The 27,500-nt window shown below is 45.6% G+C and overlaps 1 protein-coding gene across 1 annotated transcript in view; it reads right to left on the reverse strand.

Annotated features, from left to right (window-relative positions):
* The window catches only part of PTPRU (protein tyrosine phosphatase receptor type U), a 354,100-nt gene that overhangs the window by 24,386 nt on the left and 302,214 nt on the right, over positions 1-27,500 (reverse strand). Inside the window, exons 18-23 of the mRNA XM_081335471.1 lie at positions 18,045-18,121; positions 17,354-17,371; positions 12,497-12,533; positions 11,902-11,999; positions 11,684-11,800; positions 5,460-5,614 (exon numbers count right to left, since the gene is read on the reverse strand). Of these exons, the coding sequence (XP_081191597.1) occupies positions 5,460-5,614; positions 11,684-11,800; positions 11,902-11,999; positions 12,497-12,533; positions 17,354-17,371; positions 18,045-18,121 (502 nt within the window). The remainder of the gene's footprint in view (positions 1-5,459; positions 5,615-11,683; positions 11,801-11,901; positions 12,000-12,496; positions 12,534-17,353; positions 17,372-18,044; positions 18,122-27,500) is intronic.

A 27,500-nucleotide genomic window follows, 5' to 3' on the forward strand; every position in this document is an offset into this window, starting at 1 on the left:
TCTTCTGAAAATATTATAGTCCAGTATGGTAGAGCAGGTGTGTCCAATCCTGGCAATGTGAAGACTTGTGGACTTCAACTGGCAGGGGAATTCTGGGAGTTGAAGTCCACATCTTAAAGGTTCCTAAGGTTGGACACCCCTGTGGTAGAGAATTTCCAATCAAGGGTGGAGAAATGCCAAGGTTTATATTAGAAGGCCCTCTCTTTCATTTTAAAACACAATTCTCTCTCCAGTGATTTGCAGTCTTCCTGGTTGTTCTTACGTCCATTGAATCTCCAGGGGACCCTCTTACAGAATTCTGCTCTTTAGACTTTTTCAGTGGTGGTATTTCTGGGGAATCCTGGGATAAAGTAATTCTTGGAGACAGAGGAGTCTGGAACAAGCCAATGGATTCAACAGCACAGCAAAAGATGTATCATGACATCACGGTATAAACTCTGCCCCTTTTGTAGTAGTAACATGCACTGCAGTTGCAATGCTCAAGTGAAAAAGAGGGAATTTTCATCCCTTTTGTGATACAACAAATATTTCATCATTGGCCTCTTGTTGTTCTCTATATATGCTGCAAATATTTCCTGGAGCAAATTCAGAGAAATCTCCATCCAGTTGTTCTACTCAGAGACTTAATGCAGAATTTCATCATTAGCATGCATATGAAGATTCAACTTTAGGTTTTCCTATCATAAAGGACAAGGGCTGAAGATAGCTAGCTGCAGAGAAAGAGGTTGGCAGCCCTTATGTGGCCTCACCCAATGCTGATACTCTTCTCCCAATAGCTCTCCAGACAAGGGGTACCCTTGCAGAAATGTCCTCAAGCTACAGAAATACCTCGATCCATGATCCTACAATATATTTCTTTCTCCATACACAGCAAACAGAAGTTTTCTCCCCACACAGGACAGCCCCAGGCTAAAACAGATCTTTCTTATTCATGTACAAAACAAATCACATCTGTTAGAGATTTTTTTAAAAAAGAAAAAAGAATCCGCCGCAATGCTACTTAGGACACCCTTGGTCCTTCTCTTAAAGGAAACTTGCCTGTAGCATATGGTGACCCCGGTTTCTCTGGTTAGAAGCCCCACCCTTCAAAGTCATTAGCAAAGAGCCCAACTGCAGCACAACGGAGCCACATCTCCCCCTTTCCAGTGTTGCTTTAAAACCCTCTAATATACTAATTTCTGGGGCTGATGAATCACTTGCTGTGATTCTCGGTGATTGCATGCTGAGGAAACTAATTATTCTCGTTGTCCCTGATGAATGAATACTGATGAAGCAATTGGAGGCCAAAATAAAAAGTGTCTGTGTTTCATAGTGGGGGGAAATTCCCCTGCTTTCATTCATCACTTCGTTCTTGTTATCTGGCCCGGAAAGCACCATCGTACACAGAATGCCTCCAAAGCTCGGAGGAACATTTAGCAAGGAGAGATTCCACATTGTGCATACAGTAGGAAGCTTAAGACTGCTCGGCCAGCAAATTTTGAAAAGCAGATGTGATAGTGTCCCCTACCATCTCTTGGCCCTAACATTCTGGGGCAAGTTAGGCCACCCACCCACACTGATGGGTGGTTAATTATAAGATTAAAAAAGACAGGTAAAGAGAGCCAGTTTGGTCTAGTGGTTAAGGCACCAGGCCAGAAACCAGGAGACTGTGAGTTCTAGTTTGGCCTTAGCCTAGAAAGCCAGCTGGGTGACCTTGGGCCAGTCCCTCTCTTTCTCAATCCAATTCATCTCACAGGGTTGCTATTGCAAGGAAAATGGGAGGAGGAAGGTGTGCTGGATGGGTTTGCTGATTTGAGTTTTTTTGTAAAAAAAATAATAAAAGTGGGATAGAAATAAATAAATAAGCCGATGCTTTGAAGCGTGCACTCAGACATGAAATATTTCTGTAATAATAATAAATTAAAAGCACAACAGATATTCCTTCCTGCACTGCCCATATCCGAACAGACCTATCTGTTGGTAAGCCAACAGCTGAGAATGTTCCAAAAGGCAACTGTACAGTCTTGGGTTGTTGTTGTTGTTTTTTGTTTTCCTTTGAAAACATTTTGCTTCTCATTCAAAAGAAGCTTCTTGGATGAGAAGTGAAACGCTTTCAAGGGGGGAGAAAAAACAACCCCGAGATCAGCTTTTGGAAAAGCACGTTTGGGACAACCAGGTCCTGGATGATTGACAACCTCCCTAAACAGTCGAGATTGTTTATACACTGAAGGAAGTACACGTCAGCTGAAATTCACCATATTCTGAGTTGCAGGTAGGGGTATCCGTGGATGGAGATGGAATTTTGGGTGGGTGAAGAAGGTGGTGAAATAAAAAGAGGGCATGGTCTCAAAGATATAGCTGTGCTCTCCATCTTTGGATCCCCACTGCATACCTTCCTAGTTGCACGTTTTCACATATCCAATTCCACATTTTGGGTTGGAGTTTAAAATAATACTACACTCATGTTGAAATATTACCCTGCCTTTCCCCCCCCCTACTAGTTCTTATTCTCATTTGATTAGGATGTGCTCGTTCTTTGACATTTAATTCAAAGGAGAAGCACATGTCCGAGAATGTACTGCAGATGTAACTGTTTGTTTGCTTTTTAAAAAAAGCTTTTATTTTAATTCTGCCACTGTCAACAAAATATAGCACATTTTAAAAACTGGAAAGCGAAGTACACAAAAGCGATACATAAATAAATTCCTGTGTGTTTTGGGTGGATGGAGAAAGACATTCGTAATCTCAAATAGTGATTCAAAATGCTCCTATAAAAAATATTTGCACAGATGGAGGCAACTGGGAATACTTTGCTGGTGCAACTTAAAAACTGGGGATCAAATGTAAATAAAACAATTTTGAGTTAATGGATTGTTGCTTTGATTTTGAATTAATGGATTGTTGCTTTCATTTTGAATTAATGGATTGTTGCTTCTGTCTTATTTTTTTTAACCAAATCCTATTTTCTATACATTTAAGAATCACTGATCCAAGGAAAACTGTACTTTAATTTTCCAGTGTTTCGCTACTGTAAATCTGTTGGCCAACTGATTAATTTCTTGTATTGAACGATATTATATGTTCTTAGGAAAAAGGACTGTAACATTATACTATTGTACTGGTGTTTTGTTTTTTTTTGCTCTCCCCTAGCCCACCTCCCCAAAAACTTTGTATTAAAATCCATAAGTAATTGGACAATGCCACTGCAGATGTTCCAGCTAGTTTAAAACATCTCTAATACAATTTAGAAAGACTATGGTTAATAGATTACAATTCTGTGGGGGGTTAGAATTATCTATCAATTGTTTTCATCATGTATTCTTGATGACTTGTCAAAATACATTTAAAATAATTTGGTAAAGAGTGCTAAGCCCTTTTCTCATACTTTTAAGATTTTCAAGTGAGCCTCTTATAATTTAAATAAGAGTTTTATATAATATTGGAGAACTTCCTTTGATTTTAAATCACATTTGCATTGCTAATGTTTTTGAGAGTACAACTTCATGAAACTAAGAATATTTTTGTACTTCTTTCATTCATTCTAAACTAAGTTAGAACTTGCAACAACTTCAGCAAAATATATTCAGAAGAAATAAAGTGAGTTTCAATAATCCATCTTCTAATCCTATAAAACTGTCTATCCTCCCATTCCTTCATCACATTTATCCTTATGTTTAAAATGTGGATGATCAAGGAATGAAAACAGAGGGGAAGGATGAAGGGAAAGAAATTGGTTCTAAGTTTTCCAAATTTTTATCTAACGCAAATTGGATATGTGATAGATATTAATTTCTCAATATCAGGGAAGAACTGTATTGCCCAAATAGATAAAAAAATCCAACACTAATGCAATCTGTATCCGCTAAATGTCATTTCAGTTCTGAATAAAGTGAGTTATTTATTTTAACTGAAAAGAATGAAAACAATACCTAGCTCTTCATCTTATTTTTCTGGATTGTAGTTTTCTATATTTATACACTACCACAGACCTCAACAAAAATTAACAAATTGACATTATTCTTTGCCATCTACAAAATCAGGTAATAGGGAAAGGATTTGGAAATATCTGAAATAAATATAGTTTGATGAAAAAATGTTTTTTTCTTGTTGTATTTGGCCAAATAATGACCTAGAACTAAGGAGAAATTTCCTGACAGTGAGAACAATTAATCAGCGGAACGGTTTGCTTCCTGAAGTTGTAGGTCCTCCATCACTGGAGGTTTTTAAGAAGAGAATGGACAACCGTTTGTCTGAAATGGTATAAAGACAGTGGTGGTGAACCTATGGCACGCGTGGCACACTGAGCCCTCTCTGTTGGCACGTGCACTGTCGCCCCAGTCCTAGGCCTTTAGCTGGGTTTTATAAAACGTTTTCGCTTTAGGCCTCCGCTGCCGTGTGCAAAAAAAAAGGTTCAATCAATCAATTTCAACTTATCGCAGGGAAAAAAAGATTTCGCAAAGTTGGAATTGATTGAACTTTTTAGTCCCACCCAGTCTTCAGTTATCACTGCAGCCATGCCCACCCAATGGGCCACACCCAGACAATGGGCCACACCCAGACAATGGGCCACACCCAGCCAATGGGCCATGCCACTCGGACTCTAAAAGGTTTGCCATCACTGGTATAGGGTCTCCTGCTTGAGCAGGGGGGGGTTGAACTAGGTGACCTTCAAGGTCCTTCCAACCCTATGATACTATGACAAAGATGTTGACTTCAATTCTCTTTGCTCTTTCACAAGAGAGGACTATTTATTTATTTACTATTCAATTTCCATGTTGTCCATCTCCGCTACAAGATGACTCTGGGGAGACAACTGTATTTCTTTCATGGATAACACTTTTTTGTAATAATTATTCCTTAGTATTAAATTCAACTGGGCCACAGTGAATGCCATTATGTATTTGGAGAGATTTTTGCAAATGTTTATCCATCTCATTTATTTACTTAGTGACAGTTCATTGTCTGATCATCTTTCCATAGCCTGGACTTTTCCTGTTTCCCACACTACTACTGACTCCCAAGGGAAGTCCTCAAGACTTTTCCCATGGCCCTTGTTCCAAATAGGAACTGTGAGCATGCAGAAAGACTTCAGCATACCATACAAACATGTCACAGAAAATAGAACTAGCCATTGCAACTTCCATATCTATCTTTTTTGGGATGCACAACACCTTTATTTGGGGGGAGGGGAATTTTGATAATTTTGAAACCAGGGAATGATGAACAAGAGTAGCCTCCATTCAGTGATATCCAGTAGTAGATTGGAGAAATTTGAGGTTAGTGGCTTGCCACACTTTTCTCCCATTAAAATGATGGCATATTTCCTTTGTGATCCTGCTCATAATAAAGCCATTTTCTTACTATAACCTTTCACGTATCCCCATTTAAAATGTGTATTTTCCCACATTATGTTCTGAAGATCCTTTTTTTTAACCAAAACAACCATCCACAAAATTAACATCTATGATTTTTGGACGTACCTGCAGTGAATAACTATGGGTCCTGCATCAGGAGGTGTAGAAGCTTTGACTCTGCGAATGAATGCCAGCAGCCCCGTGGCATGGTAGGGTACCCCGTGTTCTGGCCATGATGTGAAGTGGAACTGCTGAACTTCATGCCTTGCTGAATAGCCTCTCTGCAAGCAATGAGAGTGAGATAGATCTACACTGTTGATGTCCAAAATAGCTATTAATTGACCTAACCCACCCTCCCTCCCTCCTTCCTTCCTTCCTTCCTCCCTCTCTCCCTTCCTTGCTCCCTTCCTTTGCTTCTTAGGGCCAAAAGAGAGATACTGAGGCAAGGTCATACAGTTAGTTTTACACCCAGTAGTAGCAATAGCACTTAAACTTATATACCACTCCATAATGTTTTACAGCCCTCTCTAAGAGGTTTACAGAGTCAGCCTATTACCCCCAACAATTTGGGCCTTCATTTTACTGATGTCAGAAGGATGGAAGGCTGAGTCAACCTTGAGGCAGTCAAAATCAAAGTTCTGGCAGTGGGCAGAATTAGCCTGAAATACTGCATTCTAACCACTGTGCCACCCTGGCTCCTAGAATTGTGAGTAGAATTCACACAATCTCCCAGTTTCTAGCCTCATGCTTTAATCATTAGACAAATTGTCTCGAGCCATACTCTTCCTTTAATTGGGATATTCCAGTCATCCTCCTCTTCCAGTTTGTACAGTATAAATTCAAACTGTACCTGCAAACAGCTTGCCTTGATCACATTTGGCAAAGCCCATTAAGAAAAAGGAAATCTATCTCAACTACAGAGGAATTTTCACAAGCAAACAGAAAGCAAAGTTATTCAGCAGAATCCAGCAGATTGGAACTGCCTTTAAAAAAAAACACAAAAAAAAACACCAGTGGATAAAATTAAATTCACAGTGAACAAAGTTAACTACTACTTCAAAAAAAGAAATGTCCAATGCGCTCTTAAACTAAATAGATCTTGTTTAATTATCAAAGGCAAATGAAGTTCTGGATGTTGATGCCAAGGAAACCCTCTGGTGCTTTCCAGCTTCACCTGTGGCAAGTGTAATTATGGATGCTACATTTTACTTGTGATGACAGGCAATAGATTACCAGCACATTATTACGTTGAATCCAGCATGAAAAAAAATACAATATATTTGGGGAATGCAATCTAGAAAATAGTTGTGTTCTTATTGTAATCTCTCAAACCGAATCAGGGAAATTGGGGGAGATGGTTAATCTGGTTCACCAGATTGAAGTGAGGATTTGAGAGCAAAGGAGAGAACCAAGTGAGGCCCTTCTGAGGTCGCTGGAGGAAAACTGGAACAGGAAATGCATCTAGGAATGAATTTTAATCGCAAAAGTGGCCTTACTCCAGGACTGAAGGTCATGGTCTCTGTTCTGCTCTGCTTGCATTGCATCCTAAATCACTTATCATTACTATGATAGAATACATTCTTGCTGAGCTGCTGTCAGGCAAATTTAATATGCTCAGACGATTACCCGTTTCCAGGTTTCCTCATTACTAGATTCAGTAGTTTTTTGATGGGGAAGTCCCAGATCCCTGATTAAGGTCTACTGAAAAGTACAGTAAATACCTTGGAATTTACAAGGCAACTAGATCCCTGAAGCTCTTTTGTTCGTCGCTTGAAACAAGCTTGTAATTTAACATTTTTTTCAGATTAAGGGGGGAGGGGGAGCGAATTACCACTCTGGTTGTCCCAAGGTTGAGCAATTACAATTGCTCAATAATTGCACGAACCTTGTGACCTCTGTCTACAAGATAAAAATGATTATCCATTCCCTGTACAATTAATATGGTGTTATAGGCTCAAATTAATCCGTCAAGAATGTCCATGTAAATAAAGGGGTACTCTACCATATTATTTGCTAAGACAATGACCTTTGATGCAGTTTCTGAAAGCTATGCAAGAAGGCTCAGATGGCATGATACTGATCAAGATGAAATGTTAATATGTTAAAATATACGTTAGAGGTTCTGGGCCATTTCATGCAGTCTCAAGACTGTGTTATGCTGAGATCAGACTACCCACCATCGTGGGACGTATAAAAGAGGACAAAGTGGTGTTAAAGCCATGGGAAAGACTTGACACACCTGAAACAGCAAGAAAGAAGAACACAAAGCCAGGAGGAAGAAGGAAGAGCAATAGCAAGTAATCTGGGAAGTTGGTCAGTAAACTAGGACTTTCAAGATTAACTAACTTAACTCCTAGTCTCTATGGATTCAACCATGCATTTTTCTTGGGAGTAATATGAGAGTGCTGAATTCTTCTAAAAGTGTTTTCTTGAATTCTCAGATTAGTGGTCTCTTAATGGTCTGCTACCCAAATGTTATCCAGATCTGACCTGCTTAGCTTCCAATTCCAGCTAAGTCTACCAAGTTTCTACCATTTCACTGAGACTCCCTGTAAATGAACAATCAATGACTAGCTACATTTGCCATGGAAGTCATTCTGTGAACAGAAAAAGCTCTCGTGATAGCCCTTTTATAAGAATAGAGAGACTTTCAAAACTCTAAATGTGTTCACTGAACCAAGCAAGGTTTGATCTATTTTACATTAAACCTTCCCTTCTTGCAATCTTTTACATTAAAACTTTGGTTCTTGCCGTTCCTTCAGGGCGAAGGGTTTGTCAAGGCAGCTTGCCCACAATTGAATGAGTCCTGTCTGGAGAAAGAACGCGACTGATGCAAGATCTCCAAGCAAGAGTTTGAATACAGGGGGGGAAAAAGCGTTCCTTTGACATCTCGTTCATTTCTTTTTATTGCGGTTGCAAAAAAAAAACTGTATTATCAAAAGTGTATAAGATTCAATGTGTAAAAGGTAGGCAATAAAATAGACTGAATAAAAGTTAAAACTAAATTCAGAGTAAAAGGATAAGAACTATGGCAACCCACTGACTGCATTCAGCGGTGGACAATTGGTCGTCTTTGAAGATCGCAATTTAGCTCAAAACACAGCAAATCTTATAGGTGTGATGGACACATCTATCTGCTAACAGCTAAAATATATAAAAGTCACCAGTGTATCTTGAGAGTTCAAATAGTAGATAGACCATAAAAGCAGTCTTCTGTCATTTTCAGCTGCATAGAAAAAAAATGGATTATGGGTTCTCCTCGATCAAACACACTAGGGCAGTTGGTAGTCTTTCAGCATGGTTGTGTTCTTGCAGATGTTTCATTACCCAACTAGGTAACATCACCAATGCATTGATGATGTTACCTAGTTTGGCAATGAAATGTCTGCAAGGAAACAAGCTCAGAGATCACAAAGGATCCTGCAGTTGAACTCTCAACTACAAATATTCTCTTTTATCGGTACACAAGGGTAGATACAAACTTTCACTGGTACGTTTTGGAAACACACACACACAAAACCTTTCCATTAGTATCAGCAACAAATGAAAACAAGCTAATGAAAGTAGTCTTATCAATGTCTGAGACACTAGAGGAAAAAAATGGAATCTGGTAGTCAGTAACTGGCTGCATTGCCCTATCAAATCTACATGGACAATCCATTTCTCTAGCCTTGCTAAATCCCAGATATGCTAAGCAAGTAGGGAAAAGATCAAATCTTCCCAATATATTCATATCAAGAAGCCACCCATTTGAACAGAAAAATGAGCATGGATAGATTTCTTGCTAAAAATAATAATTTAAGGGGATAAAAAAGCAAACACTATAATCTAGGCTGTAGCCTCCCAGAGGCCTGCTCTGCTTCCAAGTTAAGTATGGCATTTGTAACACATTTCGGAGAAGAATAGAGCATTCAGAGTATTATTTTGACAACCTCTAGCTTCTTTTCTAAGCATAACCTCTTACAGCAACAGCAGCAAGCCGATGGCATTAAAAACTTTTAGCCCTAAAGCAATACGTAAGTCACCAATACTATGGTCAAATTTAAGATTGGCAGAGGCAAGTGTTTTCAGCATTATTCATTAGATATGGCAACTGTGCATTCCACAATCCTGAGGCATGAAAAAGTTCTCCCAATATTTAGAACAATCCCCTTGACTCTATTGCCTGTCTGTTAATCTGCCACCTGTGTTTAATCAGTCCCTTGGCAAAAACTTTAACCTTAATTTTAGACCAGTTCATATTCAACGTATCTTCTCTACAATAGGAAGGTAAAGGTTCCCCCGCACATACGTGCTAGTCGTTTCCAACTCTAGGGGCCGGTGCTCATCTCCGTTTCAAAGCCGAAGAGACAGCACTTCTCCAAGGACGTCTCCGTGGTCATGTGGCCGGCATGACTAGACGCCAAAGGCTTCCCACCGTAGTGGTCCCTATTTTTCTACTTGCATTTTTACGTGCTTTCGAACTGCTAGGTTGGCAGAAGCTGGGACAAGTAACAGGCGCTCACTCTGTTACGCAGCATTCGGGATTCAACCTGCCAAACTGCCGACCTTCTGATCGACAAGCTCAGCATCCTAACCCACTGAACCACCGCGTCCCTACAATAGGAAACCAGAGCCCTTAACCTTCTCAGTCCACTTATGTCTGTGAAATCAAAAAAGCAAAAGTCGAGAGTGGTTGGCCTACTAGACAACGTGGGTGATAATAGGTCTGCCAAGAGGCAAGATCTGTAATTAAAGAATGTATGTATGTATGTATGTATGTATGTATGTATGTATGTATGTATGTATGTCTCTGTGTGTGGTGTGCTAAACAATCATGGGTCTTACAAGCAACTTCGCTTGACAACTTTTTGATTAGGCATTCTGTCTGATATCTAACCTTGACTATTACATTCAATATCAACAAACAAATTATGTATTAATAGAAGGAGGCATTATCAACACCTGTCTCCTATAATTTCCCTCTTTTGAGTATGAATGAAATGCTGACTCAAAATCTACAAAGACCAAAAAATACGGGCCTTTTTTTAGAAAGGGGCTCTACTTTTTTTCCCCACTGAGATGGCTTAAAACCAAACTCTTGAGTGTTGGCAAACTTTTCTGAAGCCCACTTACTTGTCTATTAAATTGTTTTTCTGTTCTACTTTTAGGCCAGACATAAAATTTGCCTACTGTATCAAGTAAACTAACTGTATGAGAGTTAAGCCATAATCAGGGGCTTTGCCTTGCTTAAGTTATTTATAAGCAGTGTTTCTCAACCTCAGCAACTTCAAGGTATGTAGACTTCAGTTCCCAGAATTCCCTACTTAGGCAGAATCCTGCTAGTCTGATGGTACATTCCCCCGCCCATTGCTTTTACAACCCAAGAAAGTAGGCAGGGTCCCTTCTGAGCCACTTGTCCCACCCACATTCCTGCTACAAGCTAAATTGTTTTTTATCTGACTGCTCCTTTGGTTACATCTCTTCACCTATCTCCGGAAATCATTTCCATATACCATTGCAGGAATTCTGGGACTCGAAGTTCATACATCTTAAAATTGCTAAGATTGAGCAACACCGGTTTAGAGGCGCCATCTTGCAGTTATATTTATGATTATATATTCAATCATAAAATAAATAATATATCCCTTATATTCAAACTCCTAATTCTCTACCAAACTAATGCTTTTTTTTAAAGGGGGGGTTTAATTACCCACTGCCAAGCATAGGTAAAGGTAAAGGTTCCCCCGCACATGCGTGCTAGTCGTTTCCGACTCTAGGGGCCGGTGCTCATCTCCGTTTCATAGCCGAAGAGCCAGCGTTTGTCCGAGGACATCTCCATGGTCATGTGGCCGGCATGACTAGACGCCAAAGGCGCACGGAACGCTGTTACCTTCCCACCGTAGTGGTCCCTATTTTTCTACTTGCATTTTTACGTGCTTTCGAACTGCTAGGTGGGCAGAAGCTGGGACGAGTAACAGGCGCTCACTCTGTTACGCGGCACTCGGGATTCGACCCGCCAAACTGCCGACCTTCTGATCGACAAGCTCAGCGTCCTAACCCACTGAGCCACCGCGTCCCCCCTGCCAAGCATACTTCAAGGCTTTTTTTAAATCATTTTTAAAACTGATGCTTTTGAATAAAATAAGAAAAGGAAGTAGACGAAAGTGCTGATATTAAAGTTCTCGAGCTACCCTGACTGAAGAAAGATCATGGATGATATAGTACAGTACATTATTATGAGCTGCCTAAAATTATATATGAGATAGTCCATATATTGTAAGACCTATAAGTAAATTAAATAAATGTCCAAATATTAACGATAAAATATAGCATGTTTATAGATAATGGGATATCCTTGCAGATCTTACCCTTTCCAGGGTGAATGTCCTCACCACGTATTCTGCCAGAGTCTCTGATTTCACCTGGGTAATTTTAATGTCTCCATACATCTCTGAGTCATCTGGCCAATATTTGGCGCACTTAACCTGCATTCAACAATAAAACAGATTATGGTTAAGTCTATTGTGAAGGAGGTAAGCATCATCTGAAGCCAGTAGTGAAGAGGAAACCAAGAGTCATCTCTTACCCTTCCCACTTCTACCAGCTTTGTTATCATCACTATGCTGGAACAGTGTTCCTGCCATACCATCCGCCAGAAATCATAGATCATCTCCTGTTTGGGGCCTAGAACGCAGAGAAAATCCAGAAAACATTGTAACAGAGATAAAGGTCAGGAACCTATTTAAATATCATGGTTATTTTAGCAATTCCACTTAGCAATAGCACTTAGATTTATATACCATCCCACAGTGCTTTACAGCACTTTCTAAGAGGCTTCCGGAGTCAGCATATTGTCCCCAACGATTTGGGTCCTTATTTTACTGACCTCAGAAGGATGGAAGGCTGAATCAACCTTGAGCCAGCCAGGATGGAACTCCTGGCTGTGGGAAGAATTTGCCCGCAATACTGCATTCTAACCACTGCGCCACCATGGCTATTTTACCCAACATATAATCTCAGAGCAGTTTTGGATATTTTTGTAATGCACTGAGGAAGCTTGAACATCTTGGTATACAGCACATTTTCTTGTGCTGTCTTCTTTCCATATATGCAGAAAAATGGGGGGGGAAGACAAAGCATGATAAACAGCCATATCCAAGCAGTAGGTATGAAGGTCTTACCTTGTGTGGCTATGAAATGATTAGATCTTTGGTAACCCTGTAAAGAAAAAAATATGCATTATAGTTAGGAAGGAAGGAAGGAAGGAAGGAAGGAAGGAAGGAAGGAAGGAAGGAAGGAAGGAAGGAAGGAGGGAAGATTTTATCCATTTCTATATGTCCCAAGGTTTTCTACTCTGAAACATCTTGTTTCCTTTCTGCAACAGTTATTCCAAAATCTACACACTTTTGAGGTGGGGTATAGGCGGGGAAGATAATGTTCCATTTTGAGGTGGGGTATAGGCGGGGAAGATAATGTTCCATTTCATTTTTGTTTAAGCAATGTATTTCAACCGAAACATCCTCCCAAGTCCTTCATCTACCCTAAGTACCATTCGTAGCCTCCACATCCCACCACAGAACAGGTATTTCCAAACAGCCTCCCCAATGTACATTTTTCATAATTGTTCGTACTGTTCACATCCAACATGTATCCACTAGCAGTTCCCTTGCAACCATCTGTCTTTCTCTTTTGTACAGAGGTAGACACTTCTTCCTCCTCACATCACAGTTATAGCCAAGAGCTATTTAATATAGCCAGAATGGATTGCTCTGAGGTCCAATAAATAGCTCATCAGCTTCACCCTAGAAAAGCTGGAAGCAAATGTACGTTGCTGTTAGGAAAGCAATGTGGGCATCTTTCTTATGACAGCATTTTCTAGGCTGAGGTGGGTAACCAAGGGTTGTACAGCAGGGGTGTCAAACTGCCAGCCCATGGGCCAATGCGTCATGCCAAAACTGTGCCCACCCCAGCTCCAGCAATGGCTTGACACCCCTGTTCTAGAGCCTCTGTAAGAAACCACCTCCAAAAATCCTAGGCATAAACCTTCCCTCTCAAAGTTTCTACTACTAAATCGCAACTTACAATGAGACAGAGGGAGAAATGATTAAATACACAGTAGGAGTGTAATTGCGTTAGCTATATGGAAAGAAGCAATACCAAATCTTTTATATATTTTTTTATCAAATTAGATTCCGCCCATCTCACTCACAGTATACTGCATATAATGATTATTCTGGATCAACTCACCACTTTAACGAGTGGGACTACTGCTCTGCCATCTGAATGCTAAATGTAATCTCTGACCCACAGTTGCACACCCCTGTTCTAGAAAGCATGGAAATATTTTCAAACACAACCGTGCATGCAGGGGTCCACTGAACACAGGGCTTGAACATATGGTACTGAACCTCAAATCATCTCTAGTGAAAATGTACACATTCTTTCCAGTACACAAGAACCGTTGGGATGAGTGTGGTTAAAGGCTGCAACAAATCACAGCTCAAGGACACTGCATGAAGCACCATGACACGAAGCAGCCACTACAATTAGTCCTCGTTTTACAATCATTCGTTTTACAACTGCTCAAAGTTACAATGGTCCTGAAAAAAGTGACTTATCAGCAGTTCTTGCACTTATGACTCTCATAGCATTTCTCCAAGGTCAAGTAATCAAAATTTGGACACTTGGCAACTGGAATGTATTTATGATGGTTGCAGTGTCCCGGGGCGATGTGATTGCTCTTTGCAGCCTTCCCAGCTGGATCCCAACAAGCACAATCAATGGAGGGAAGCTGGATTTGCTTAACAAGCCACACAATCCACTGAACTGCAGTGATCTGCTTCACAACTGTGGTTAAAAAATGGTCATAAAGTCAGGTGTGACTCACCTAACCTTGCTTAGCAATAGAAATTCTGGCCCCAATTGTGGTTGTAAGTCAAGGACTACCTGTATGCTCTGAGCAACCGTTATGAACACTCCCCTTCTTCTAAGCCAGGGGTCTCCAAACTTGGCAACTTTAAATCTTGTGGACTGGCTGGCTGAGGAATTCTGGGAGTTGAAGTCCACAAGTCTTAAAGTTGTTAAGTTTGAGATCCCTGTTCTAAGCCATTTAATGCACGTACATAGCTAACTCTCGACTGAGAAGCCCTAAGGCTAGAAAAAGATGGAAAAATAAACAACAGCATATCAGGAAGAGCTTAAACTTAATAGCAGAGCGTAAGATTTCCCATATGGCCTGCAATCTCCCATGTTCTACCATCCTTGGTAAGATCTGGCCAAGACAAACAGCCAGATCTTCACTGTTTGCTCTCAATTGCTATGGGAAAAGGAGATACCTTGCTAGGAGGCAGAGACAGGACCAGAATAAAACATATCACAGGAGAGCATTTGGATAAATATTAAGGAAGCTTCAAGCAAAAATGGAGCAGAGAGTGCCTACTATTTGGGGTTTAGCATTTCTGAATCACACAACAGCACACAAATGTTTTCATTAGTCAATGTTTGTACTAATTTTGCAAATTGTTACCTTTTAAATGTAGAACTTTTCATGATCATGAACACCATTAAGTGCACAATTAATTTGGGCTTTTAAAAAATACAAATGAAAGTCTAAGTGCTGTTCAAAGTCATTACAGCGAGAACGTAACTACAAACATTTCATTTGAATGTCTGGTGGAATATTTGTGGAAGGCTGTTGCCTATATGGCAGGAGAATTAAGGCTGTTGGTAATATATTGTGAGTAAAATGTATCCAAACAGGTAACACTAATCAGTCAATTATCTTTACAAAGTATGGAAAAGAAGGAGGTGAAGCAGCAACTTAGTTTTTCAAATGTCTAGATTTAAGCCAAGGGACACATATCATGCCAATATACACAACACATATCCTCTGTTGTAAGCAGTAAGGAAAAATTGCAATAGCATTTAGACATATACCACCCCATAGCACTTTACAGCACTGTCTGGGTTGTTTACAATATAAGCATTACTTGTATATTGCCCCCAATATACAAGTCCTCATTTTACTGACCATAAAAGGATGGAAGACTGAGTCAACTTTGAGCCCCGTCAGGATCGAACTCCTGAAGGCCCAGTTTGCCTGCAATGCTGCATTTTAACCACTGTGACAACAGGGCTACACCAGGACAAAAATGTCCCAAATTTAGCACCTAGATTTCCTTGTTTCCAATAGGAGAATGGAACTAAATGTTAGTAATTGCACGATGGACTTACTCAACCTGGCAGGTGCAAAAAGTCCTGATGACCCTGTGCACTCATTCTAGGCCAGCTGGAAAGCATGCTGGAAGGTGAACTTCAGTAAAAACTGGAAGACCATGAGCTCGCTATTTCAATTATATTATGTAACACCCCTTCTGAGCAAGCTGCATTGGGTACTGGTTTGTTTCTGGGGCCAATTCAAGGTGCTGGTTATGATCTTTAAAGCCCTACATGGCAAGAGACCAGATTACCTGCAGAGTCATCTTTGCCCATCATAACACCCCATCCCACTTGGTCAGGCAAGTAGAGTATGCTACATCAGTTCTGTTTGGTTAACCCACGTTTAGGGTTAATCATGTGCATAAACTGAGCACAACTTTACCCCAATCGTCCTTTGAAATAAATGTCTAAGTGAGATGAATGAATAGTGATAGGGGAAAATACAGACTCTTTTTCTGCCTAGCAGGGTTCCAGGTGGCATATGACTGCATCACCACCTGCTTTATTTTAGAGCTCAGTGGGCTGAGACCATATTTCTGGAGAAATGCAGTGTCCTTGATTTTTTCTCTCTCTCCATATTCCAGACCTTGTTCAACATTTCAGTTTCCTGGGTCCTGATCTCTTACTCCAGGGGTAGGCAACCTTGGCTCTTTTATGCCTCGTGGACTTCAATTCCCAGAATTCCTGAGCCAGCCATGCAGGCTCAGGAATTCTGGGAGTTGAAGTCCACGAGGCATAAAAGAGCCAAAGTTGCCTACCCCTGTCTTACTCCCTGCTTTAACCACTTTCTGGCTCCGAGCTATAGACTATAGTATGACAATGGGACCTGGAGGAAGATCCCTGAAATGGACCATGAAAAGGGAGCAGCTCAGAGCAAATAACTTTGAAGACAAGAAAGTAAGCTACTTAAATTGCTTGCTTCCTACTCTACAATGATAGATGAAATACAAACTGCCCTACAGACTGTTTTGACAGGTTTGCCACTCAAAAGCCCAACATTCTACTTCGTCTATAAGGTAATTATTTCTGCCACCTTCTTCATCCACTGTGCCTGGTTGGCCTAGACCAGGGGTAGGCAACCTTGGCTCTTTTATCTCTTTTATTCTGGGAGTTGAAGTCCATGAGTCATAAAAAAGCCAAGATTGCCTACCCCTGGCCTAGACCCATGTGTCTTAGCTCTACAATTTTGTTCAGGCAATTGCCCTTTCACCAAAGGATACCCACTTCTGCACAATGTTGCCAGACATTTCGAAAAGAGAACCATCAAGTGAACAAGACAAACTTGAGGACCTGTCCTCTCAGACTATAAGGTAAAGGTAAAGGTTCCCCCGCACATGCGTGCTAGTCGTTTCCAACTCTAGGGGCCGGTACTCATCTCCGTTTCAAAGCCGAAGAGCCAGTGCTTGTCCGAGGAAGTCTCCGTGGTCATGTGGCCGGCATGACTAGACACCAAAGGCACACGGAACGCTGTTACCTTCCCACCGTAGTGGTCCCTATTTTTCTACTTGCATTTTTACGTGCTTTCGAACTGCTAGGTTGGCAGAAGCTGGGACGAGTAACAGGCGCTCACTCTGCTACGCGGCACTCGGGATTCGACCCGCCAAACTGCCGACTTTCTGATCGACAAGCTCAGCGTCCTAACCCACTGAGCCACCGCGTCCCTTTCTCAGACTATAGTACATTTTAAAGTCCACCATCAAAATATCTGTTGTGCTGGGGTGGGATGAGATAGGAAAATCCCTCCATTCCAAAATGAGCAATTATGGAGTCTTGATTGGAGGAGAAATGGAAAAGAAGAGAAGAACATGACATATACTTACTTCTCGGTTTATCCGAATCTTAGCAAGCCGACAGGATTGAGAGAAAAAGAAATCAGAGACAGGCAGATTAGTGAGACAAGAGCAAAGGAAGACTAGACCCATTAGTATAGGGGTGCATTAAAGAGCAACATTGATGAGTAGAAAAGGAGCAGCAGCAACAGGAAAGAATTGAACTGTCTCACTGAACTCATCTGGACCACTGTATTTATTTAAAATGTACTTTTGAACATTGTTTCCTTTTGACTATTTGCATTTTGAATCTGAGATGTGAATGCTCAAGGTGACCTTTGGAAACAAGACTTCTAAAACATCATCCCTCTTTGATGTCAGCAGACTGGATTTAACACTATCAAAGAATAGAAAGGATTGCATCCAGGTAATCAAATGTTTATGATACATTAACCAACATGAATGGTTTAGTTATATACTGCGTATACTTTTAGTCCTCTGATTTATTCCTGCCCTGTAAGATTTCATTCTTGTGCAAATGAACAAAAGAGGATTTCAAAAGTGAACAGGAATAGATGAGTGGTAGGCAAAGAGAAACTTCTAAGGATGCGTATATGAAACAGAGACTTGGGGTATAACAGAAGACAGACAACATTCTACATTGCAAAACAAGTAAGTTTCTAAGACAAAAAAAAGTGCATAACAAAAGCTAGAGAGAAGATGGAGGAACTGGCATACTTACATCAATGTAGTTGGCATTGATATAGTCAGAATTGGGATCACCAAGAAGTGGATGGAGCTTAACCCGGTGTCGGTCATCTGGAAACGAAATCAGATATGACTATTAGGGCAGAATAGGCAGAAGAGCATTGGGAGATTTGTATAAACTCATATATCAAATTCAGATGGTTTTCCCTTTCTCCCTTAAGTCCATTTCCAGAAATTCTAGTTAGGCGGAGAGATGGAATTCAAAGACTCTAGCAGTAAAATTCACTTTCTATATTTTCTAGTAGGATTTGTGAATGTTGGCTTGACACTCAAAAGTTCCCCCAAACATCCACTGTGGAAAATTACAAAAATACTCTGACTTGCAGTCTCACACTTTGTCACTTCCTAATCCATGCAATTTGGTGTAGAAATCCCTTTAATTATATTTCTTTATTATATTGATATCTGTCAGGCTTCAAAAACACAAGAAAGGCACAGACCTTTTTTTACTTCTAAACAGTGCCCTTTATTGTTCCTCAAATATTTAATTTTAATTTAATTTAATAACATTTATATACCGCCCTTCTCCCTGAGGACTCAGGGCGGTTCACAGGGCAGAATAAAATAGCAAATACAAACATTAAAAAAGATTAAACAATTGCCCTAGTTAAAAACAATATAGATACAACGCTAAAAACCCCCAGAAAAATTAAAAAGCGAAAGATAAAACAACCCCAACACACCCCCCTCAGGCTAGGCCGGCTTGTACAAACAAAAATGTCTTAATTTAATTTAATTTAATTTAATAATATTTATATACCGCCCTTCTCCCTGAGGACTCAGGGCGGTTCACAGGGCAGAATAAAATACTAAATACAAACGTTAAAACAAGATTAAATAATTGCCCATATTAAAACAGTTGGAATCAAGTTCTAAAACACCAAGTTAAAATTAAAACACAAGACTAAAAACCCCACCAATCCCCATCAGGCTAGGCCGGCTTGAACAAACAGAAACGTCTTGAGATCGCGACGAAAGGAGCGAAGATCGGGCACCATCCGGAGCTCTACCGGTAGCTGATTCCACAGCTCCGGAGCGCCCACAGAGAAGGATCTCCCCCTGGGGACCACCAATCGACATTCTCTGATCGGTGGCACCCTGAGGAGGCCCTCTCTGTGGGAACGCACAGGGCGCAGGGAGCTTGATGCCGGCAGCAGATGTTCCCTAAGGTACTCCGGCCCCATGCCATGAAGGGCTTTAAACACTGTTACCAGTACCTTGAATCTCACCCGGAAGACAACTGGCAACCAATGCAGCTCACGGAGCAGCGGTGTAACGTGGGAGTATCGGGAGACTCCCAACACAACTCTCGCGGCTGCATTCTGTACCAGTTGGAGCTTCCGGGTGGTCCTCAAGGGCAGCCCCATGTAGAGAGCGTTGCAGTAGTCTAGACGAGAGGACACGAGCGCATGAGTGACCGTGCACAAATCATCCCGGCTAAGATAGGGCCGCAACTGGCGCACCAGGCGAACCTGGGCGAAGGCCCCCCTAGTCACAGCTCCTATATGGTCTTCCAGGGTGAGCCGTGAATCTAGGAGGACTCCCAAGTTGCGAGCCCTATCTACGGGGGGTAATAGTTCACCCCCCATAGCCAGAGGTGGAACATCCGAATAAACCCGGGATGAAGGTATGCAGAGCCACTCAGTCTTGTCGGGGTTGAGCTGGAGTCTGTTCCTCCCCATCCAGACCCGAACCGCCTCCAGGCACCGGGACATCACGTTGAGGGCATCACTGGGGTGGTTTGGGGTCGAAAGGAAAAGTTGGGTATCATCAGCGTACTGATGATACCCAACTCCAAAGCCACGAATGATCTCACCCAGCGGTTTCATGTAGATGTTGAACAGGAGAGGCGAGAGGACCGACCCCTGAGGAACTCCACAAATGAGAGACCTCGCGGTCGACCTCTGCCCTCCTGCCAACACCGACTGCGAACGTCCCCGGAGATAGGAGGAGAACCACTGTAAAACTGTGCCTCCCACTCCCAATCCCCTGAGACGCCGCAGCAAGATACCATGGTCGATGGTATCGAAAGCCGCCGAGAGGTCTAATAGGACTAGAACAGAGGAATATCCCCTGTCCCGAGCCCTCCAGAGATCATTCACCAGCGCGACCAATGCCGTCTCCGTGCTGTGCCCGGGCCTGAAACCCGATTGGTACGGGTCTAGATAATCCGCTTCATCCAGGACCAGAGGGAGCTGATGCGCCACCACACTCTCAACAACCTTCGCAAGAAAGCGAAGGTTGGAGACAGGACGAAAGTTGTTTAATACAGCTGGGTCCAAGGCAGGCTTCTTGAGGAGAGGCCTCACCACCGCCTCTTTCAAGACGGCGGGGAAGCAACCCTCACTCAGAGAAGCAGATATAACTGCCTGGAACCAGCTGCGTGTCCTCTCCCGGGCTGCATAGACCAGCCAGGAAGGGCACGGGTCCAATAAACACGTGGTGGTGCTCAGCCTCCCCATGATCCTGTCCACTTCCTCCGGAGTCACAGAATCAAACTCCTCCCAGATGATATCGACAAGACCGCCAGTGTCCTGATCGTCAGACTCTGCCCAGTCAGAGTCCAGACCGGTCCGAATCCGAGCGATTTTGTCCGACAGATGTTGGTTAAACTCCTCGGCACGACCCTGCAAGGGATCCTCCCTCACCTCCTGATTTAGGAGGGAGCGAGTCACCCTAAACAGGGCGGCCGGGCGATTATCTGCGGACGCGATAAGGGTGGCGAAGTGGTTAGACCTCGCCTCCCTTATCGCAGCGAGATAAGACCTAATGTAGGCTCTTAGTCGCAATCGGTCGGATTCGGATCGGCTGGACCTCCAACCGCTCTCTAGGCCCCGTCTCCGACGCTTCATCTCCCGAAGCTCCGCAGAGAACCATGGAGCTCGACGGGATCTGCACCGGGTCAGGGGCCGCAAGGGTACAACTCGGTCAAGAGCCTCAGTGGCCATCCTTTCCCAGGCTTCCACTAAGGCATCTGCCGAGCTGTGAGCAAGGGAGGCAGGTGGGGACCCCAGCGCTGCCTGGAACCTCTGGGGATCCATTAAGCGTCTGGGGCGGTACCATTTAATTGGTTCCAAGCACCCACGGCGGGGGGTGGCAAAACGGAAGACCAGCCGCAGGAGATGATGATCGGTCCATGACAGGGGCATAATAATTGGGGAGCCCCCACCAAGATCATCTAACCACCGTCCAGATAAAAAAACTAGGTCAAGGGTGTGGCCTCCCTCATGAGTCGGTCCCGAAATTACTTGCGTCAGGTCCATGGCCGTCATGGAAGCCATGAACTCCCGAGCCAACTCAGATGATCCTCCCAGCGATGGTAGATTGAAGTCCCCCAAAACTATAAGTTTCGGGAACTCAACCACCAACCCAGAGAGGACATCGAGCAGCTCAGGCAGGGCTGCTGCTGCGTGACTAGGCGAAAGGTACACCAGCAGCAAGCCCAACTGCGCACCAGGGCCGCATCTCAAAAAGAGAGACTCACACCCGACTATCTGAGGAACAGTGGCCTCCCGCGGACACAAGGTCTCCCTCATAACAACAGCCACACCCCCACCCCTACCCTGAGCCCGAGGCCGGTGCCGCACCCGGAAATCTGGTGGGCAAAGGTCAACCAGAGGAATCCCGCCCTCTGGGCCCAACCAAGTCTCCGTGATGCAAGCCAGGTCCGCCTGCTCACCCTCGACCAGATCACGAACGAGAGGAGCCTTATTAGAGACGGACCTGGCATTCAAATACACCAGCCGGAGCTCAGGGGGCTGCACACCCTCACTCCCGGGACCTTGGGGTAGAGCCAGAGGGTCGGAGTGCCTCACCGCTTGTAAGCAGCGGAGAGGCCTTCCCTGAGATCGATACGGCCCTCTGCTCCTACATCTGCTGCCATTCCCTGATGTCGTGGGAATAGGTAGCCCCACGACCAGCCCTGGAGCCCCGGAGGTGACCGACCCCCGCTCCTCCCCCCTGCGATCTCCATCGGCCCTAGCCAGAACAGCGGTAGTTGGATAGCCCCCCTTATCCAAACAACCAAAAGAACCCTCCCGCCTCCCTAACCCCCTAAAAAATTTTGAAAGAAAAATAATCAGGGGCCTCTTATTAGGTCTACGTCGAAGGCCCCTACCCGTGCCCAGCCAACTCTCAGGGTCCCAATAAATGGGCCCTTCCTCGAGGTTATAATCGGCTGGCAAGGCGGGTCGCACCCAGGAGAGGGGAGCACCCCTGAGGGCGCACAAGTCCGTGGAAGAATATTTAAAGGAAGGCATAAATAGCAGTCCGGATCGCAGGCAGTCCATAGATAATAGTCCATAAGGAGGATCTATTCAGAGAGGGAGTCCCAGGCCTCCGTCCAGCCGCTGCCACTCAGCTGGATAAACCCCCCGGGCAGGCCTGCCACCGTCCTCTCACTACGGCCACAGAGCCAGTTCTCGGGGGGGATGGAAGTCTGGAGCAACCGCACTGGGTATGGCCTGCCCCATAGAGCTCTCACCTCTAGGGGCAGCAGATGTAAATTCGGCTATCCTCTCACAATGGCTAATACCCAGAGTTCTCTGTCCTTTGGGGTATAAGGGGCAATACGCAATCGATTGTAAAAACAAAAACAAGCCATCATAGTCAATTCTGGTAAAAGCCAAGTCCCCCGTTGTCCCGTCATTCCTAGAGGTTGTAACTGACCACCAGTCCATAGGCCCTCAGTTCCATAATTATTGGGGCCTTCCAGACTGTGATCAACAAAGATTGGCTCCCCCAGGTCCATTAAATTCCCCACCGGTCTTCCAAAGTCCTTCAAAATGGCCCAAGTCCACAAGGCTCCACTGGGCTCCACCGGAATCCACCGGCTAGTCCAGGAACCTTCAGGGCCATCAGAAGCAGTGGGGGTGCCAACCCATCTGGGATATGCAGAACCAACCGGGGGGCCGGCAAACCGGCCATAACGCCATCGCTGAATCATCGAAGCCGCTGCCGCTGGGCCGCTATGGACACCGCCGCCGCCATCCCCGTAGCCACCGTAGCCACCGGAACGCCACCAAGGCCGGGAACAATCCGGGGAAAGCCACCGCCTCCGCCGATGAAAAACGGGCCAAAAAGGCCCAGGGGGCAGCGGGGCAAACGGTTCGGTGAAAGCAGGCCAGACCACAATAGTCGATGGTAAAGTGGCCCGCAAACGGCCCGGGAACAACGCCGTCGCCGCCGCCGCCGCCGCCATTAGGATATCCCAGAGCGTCGTTGATGCGAGCAAAAAGCAGGCAGAAGGCAGAGGCAGACCAGTTAAAAGGAAAACGATAGAAAAGGCGGGCCACGCAGCTCGCAAACAGCTCCGTCACCGCCGCAGCACCGCCGCCGCCAGCCGCCGGGAACTCCAAACGCCGCCGAAGAAGCCAAGACCGCCCGACATAGCCGGGAACTCCCGACGACCAGCTGAGCAGCTGAGCAGCTGAGCAGATAACAAAACCGGCAGCCCTGCGAAACGCTGGTAAAAAAAAAAAAAAAAAAAAAAAAAAAACTAGACAGTTGCAAAGTTCATCGCTGCCACCCTTCCCCCAACCCAGGGCATAAAGGAAAAAGCCCTGAGGGGCTCCTAAGGCGCCTATCTTCTCGGACCTGCAGAGCTCAACCTCACACGGCCGCCCGCACGTCCGCCATCTTGAAGTGGTAGATAGCTTCATCTCTTGAGATCGCGACGAAAGGAGCGAAGATCGGGCGCCGTCCGGAGCTCTACCGGTAGCTGATTCCACAGCTCCGGAGCGCCCACAGAGAAGGATCTCCCCCTGGGGGCCACCAATCGACATTCTCTGATCGGTGGCACCCTGAGGAGGCCCTCTCTGTGGGAACGCACAGGGCGCAGGGAGCTTGATGCCGGCAGCAGATGTTCCCTGAGGTACTCCGGCCCCATGCCATGGAGTGCTTTGAATACCGTTACCAGTACCTTGAATCTCACCCGGAAGACAACTGGCAACCAATGCAGCTCACGGAGCAGAGGTGTAACGTGGGAGTATCGGGAGACTCCCAACACCACTCTCGCGGCTGCATTCTGTACCAGTTGGAGCTTCCGAGTGGTCCTCAAGGGCAGCCCCATGTAGAGAGCGTTGCAGTAGTCCAGACGAGAGGACACGAGCGCATGAGTGACCGTGCATAGATCATCCCGGCTAAGATAGGGCCGCAACTGACGCACCAGGCGAACCTGTGCGAAGGCCCCCCTAGTCACGGCTCCTATATGATCTTCCAAGGCGAGCCGTGAATCTAGGAGGACCCCCAAGTTGCGAGCCCTATCTACGGGGGGTAATAATTCACCCCCCATAGCTAGAGGTGGAATGTCCGAATAAACCCGGGATGAGGATATGCAAAGCCACTCAGTCTTGTCGGGGTTGAGCTGGAGTCTGTTCCTCCCCATCCAGACCCGAACCGCCTCCAGGCAACGGGACATCACGTTGAGGGCATCACTGGGGTGGTTTGGGGTCGAAAAGAAAAGTTGGGTATCATCAGCGTACTGATGATACCCAACTCCAAAGCCACGAATGATCTCACCCAGCGGCTTCATGTAGATGTTGAACAGGAGAGGCGAGAGGACCGACCCCTGAGGAACTCCACAAATGAGAGACCTCGCGGTCGACCTCTGCCCCCCTGCCAACACCGACTGCGAACGTCCCAAGAGATAGGAGGAGAACCACTGTAAAACTGTGCCTCCCACTCCCAATCCCCTGAGACGCCGCAGCAAGATACCATGGTCGATGGTATCGAAAGCCGCCGAGAGGTCTAATAGGACTAGGACAGAGGAATGCCCCCTGTCCCGAGCCCTCCAGAGATCATTCACCAGCGCGACCAATGCCGTCTCCGTGCTGTGCCCGGGCCTGAAACCCGATTGGTACGGGTCTAGATAATCCGCTTCATCCAGGACCCGAGGGAGCTGATGCGCCACCACACTCTCAACAACCTTCGCAAGAAAGCGAAGGTTGGAGACAGGACGAAAGTTGTTCAATACAGCCGGGTCCAGAGCAGGCTTCTTGAGGAGAGGCCTCACCACCGCCTCCTTCAAGACGGTGGGGAAGATACCCTCACTCAAAGAAGCCGATATAACTGCCTGGAACCAGCTGCGTGTCCTCTCCCGGGCTGCATAAACCAGCCAGGAAGGGCACGGGTCCAGTAAACATGTGGTGGTGCTCAGCCTCCCCATGATCCTGTCCACTTCCTCCGGAGTCACAGAATCAAACTCCTCCCAGATGATATCGACAAGACCACCCGTGTCCTGATCGTCAGACTCTGCCCAGTCAGAGTCCAAACCGGTCCGAATCCGAGCGATTTTGTCCGACAGATGTTGGTTAAACTCCTCGGCACGTCCCTGCAAGGGATCCTCCCTCACCTCCTGATTTAGGAGGGAGCGAGTCACCCTAAACAGGGCAGCCGGGCGATTATCTGCGGACGCAATAAGGGTGGCGAAGTGGTTGGACCTCGCCTCCCTAATTGCAGCGAGATAAGACCTAATAAAGGCTCTTAGTCGCAATCGGTCGGGTTCGGATCGGCTGGACCTCCAACCGCTCTCTAGGCCCCGTCTCCGACGCTTCATCTCCCGGAGCTCCGCAGAAAACCATGGAGCCCGGCGGGATCTGCACCGGGTCAGGGGCCGCAAGGGTACAACTCGGTCAAGGGCCTCAGTGGCCGTCCTTTCCCAGGCTTCCACTAAGGCCTCGGCCGAGCTGTGAGCGAGGGAGGCAGGTGGGGACCCCAGCGCCGCCTGGAACCTCTGGGGATCCATTAAGCGTCTGGGGCGGTACCATTTAAGTGGTTCCAAGCACCCACGGCGGGGGGTGGCAAAACGGAAGACCAGCCGCAGGAGATGATGATCGGTCCATGACAGGGGCATAATAATTGGAGAGCCCCCACCAAGATCATCTAACCACCGTCCAGACAAGAAAACAAGGTCAAGGGTGTGGCCTCCTTCATGAGTCGGTCCCGTAATTACTTGCGTCAGGTCCATGGCCGTCATGGAAGCCATGAACTCCCGAGCCAACTCAGATGATCCTCCCAGCGATGGTAGGTTGAAGTCCCCCAAAACTATAAGTTTCGGGAACTCAACCACCAGCCCAGAGAGGACATCAAGCAGCTCAGGCAGGGCTGCTGCTGCGTGACTAGGCGAAAGGTACACCAGCAGCAAGCCCAACTGCGCACCAGGGCCGCATCTCAAAAAGAGAGACTCACACCCGACTGTCTGGGGAACGGTGGCCTCCCGCGGACACAAGGTCTCCCTCACAACAACAGCCACTCCCCCACCCCTACCCTGAGCCCGAGGCCGGTGCAGCACCCGGAAACCTGGTGGGCAAAGATCAACCAGAGGAACACCGCCCTCTGGGCCCAACCAGGTCTCCGTGATGCAAGCCAGGTCAGCCTGCTCACCCTCGACCAAGTCTCGAACGAGAGGAGCCTTATTAACGACCGACCTGGCATTCAAATACACCAGCCGGAGCTCAGGAGGCTGCACATCCTCACTCCCGGGACCTCGGGGCGGAACCAGAGGGTCGGAGTGCCTCACCGCTTGTAAGCAGCGGAGAGGCCTTCCCTGAGACCGATACGGCCCTCTGTTCCTACACCTGCTGCCATTCCCTATCGTCGTGGGAATGGACAATCCCACGACTGGCCCTGGAGCCCCAGAAGCAGCCGACCCCCGCTCCTCCCCTCCGCGATCAGCCTCAGCACTAGCCTGAACAAAGGTAGTTGGACTGCCCCCCTCGTCCAAACAACCAAAAAAAGAACCCTCCCTCCTCCCTAACCCCCAAAAAAATTTTGACAAAAAACAAATCAAGGACCTCCTGTTAGGTTTACGTCGGAGGCCCATAACCGTGCCCGGCCATCTCTCAGGATCCCAATAGATGGGACCTTCCTCGAGATTATACTCGGCTGGAAAGGCGGGCCGCCTCCAGGAAGGGGGAGCACCCCTGAGGGCGAGCAAGTCCGTAGAGGAGTACCTAAAACAAGGCATAAAGCAGTCCAGATATAGGCAGTCCATAATCAGTTGATTTAAGGAGGAACCAAACAGAGAGCAAATAGATGTCCCGAGCCTCCACCCAGCCACTGCCACTCAGCTGTGTCACCCCAGGACAGGCCAACCACCGCCCTCTCACGACAGTTGGAAAGCCTATACCAGTGGGGAATAGTCCGAAACATCCATCCTGGGTACAGCATGTCCCCTAGAGCTCTCACCTCTAGGGGCAGCAGATGTAAGTTCAGGCCACCCTCTCACTGTGGCCAGTACCCAGGGAACTCTGAATCCTTTGGGGCCGATATGTGAATGGCAATAGAGAACAGTCCGAAGGCAGGGATGAAATAGTGTATTACATCATCAAAGTCTGCACTACTAGGTGGCCAAATCCTCCGCTGCTCTGTCCTTCGAAAAAGTTGATCATGGCCAATTCTGCAATCATTGGGGTCTTCCAAATTATCTAGT

The sequence above is a fragment of the Vipera berus genome, assembly GCF_964194415.1.
Source record: "Vipera berus genome assembly, chromosome: 9".
Taxonomy (NCBI): domain Eukaryota; kingdom Metazoa; phylum Chordata; class Lepidosauria; order Squamata; family Viperidae; genus Vipera; species Vipera berus.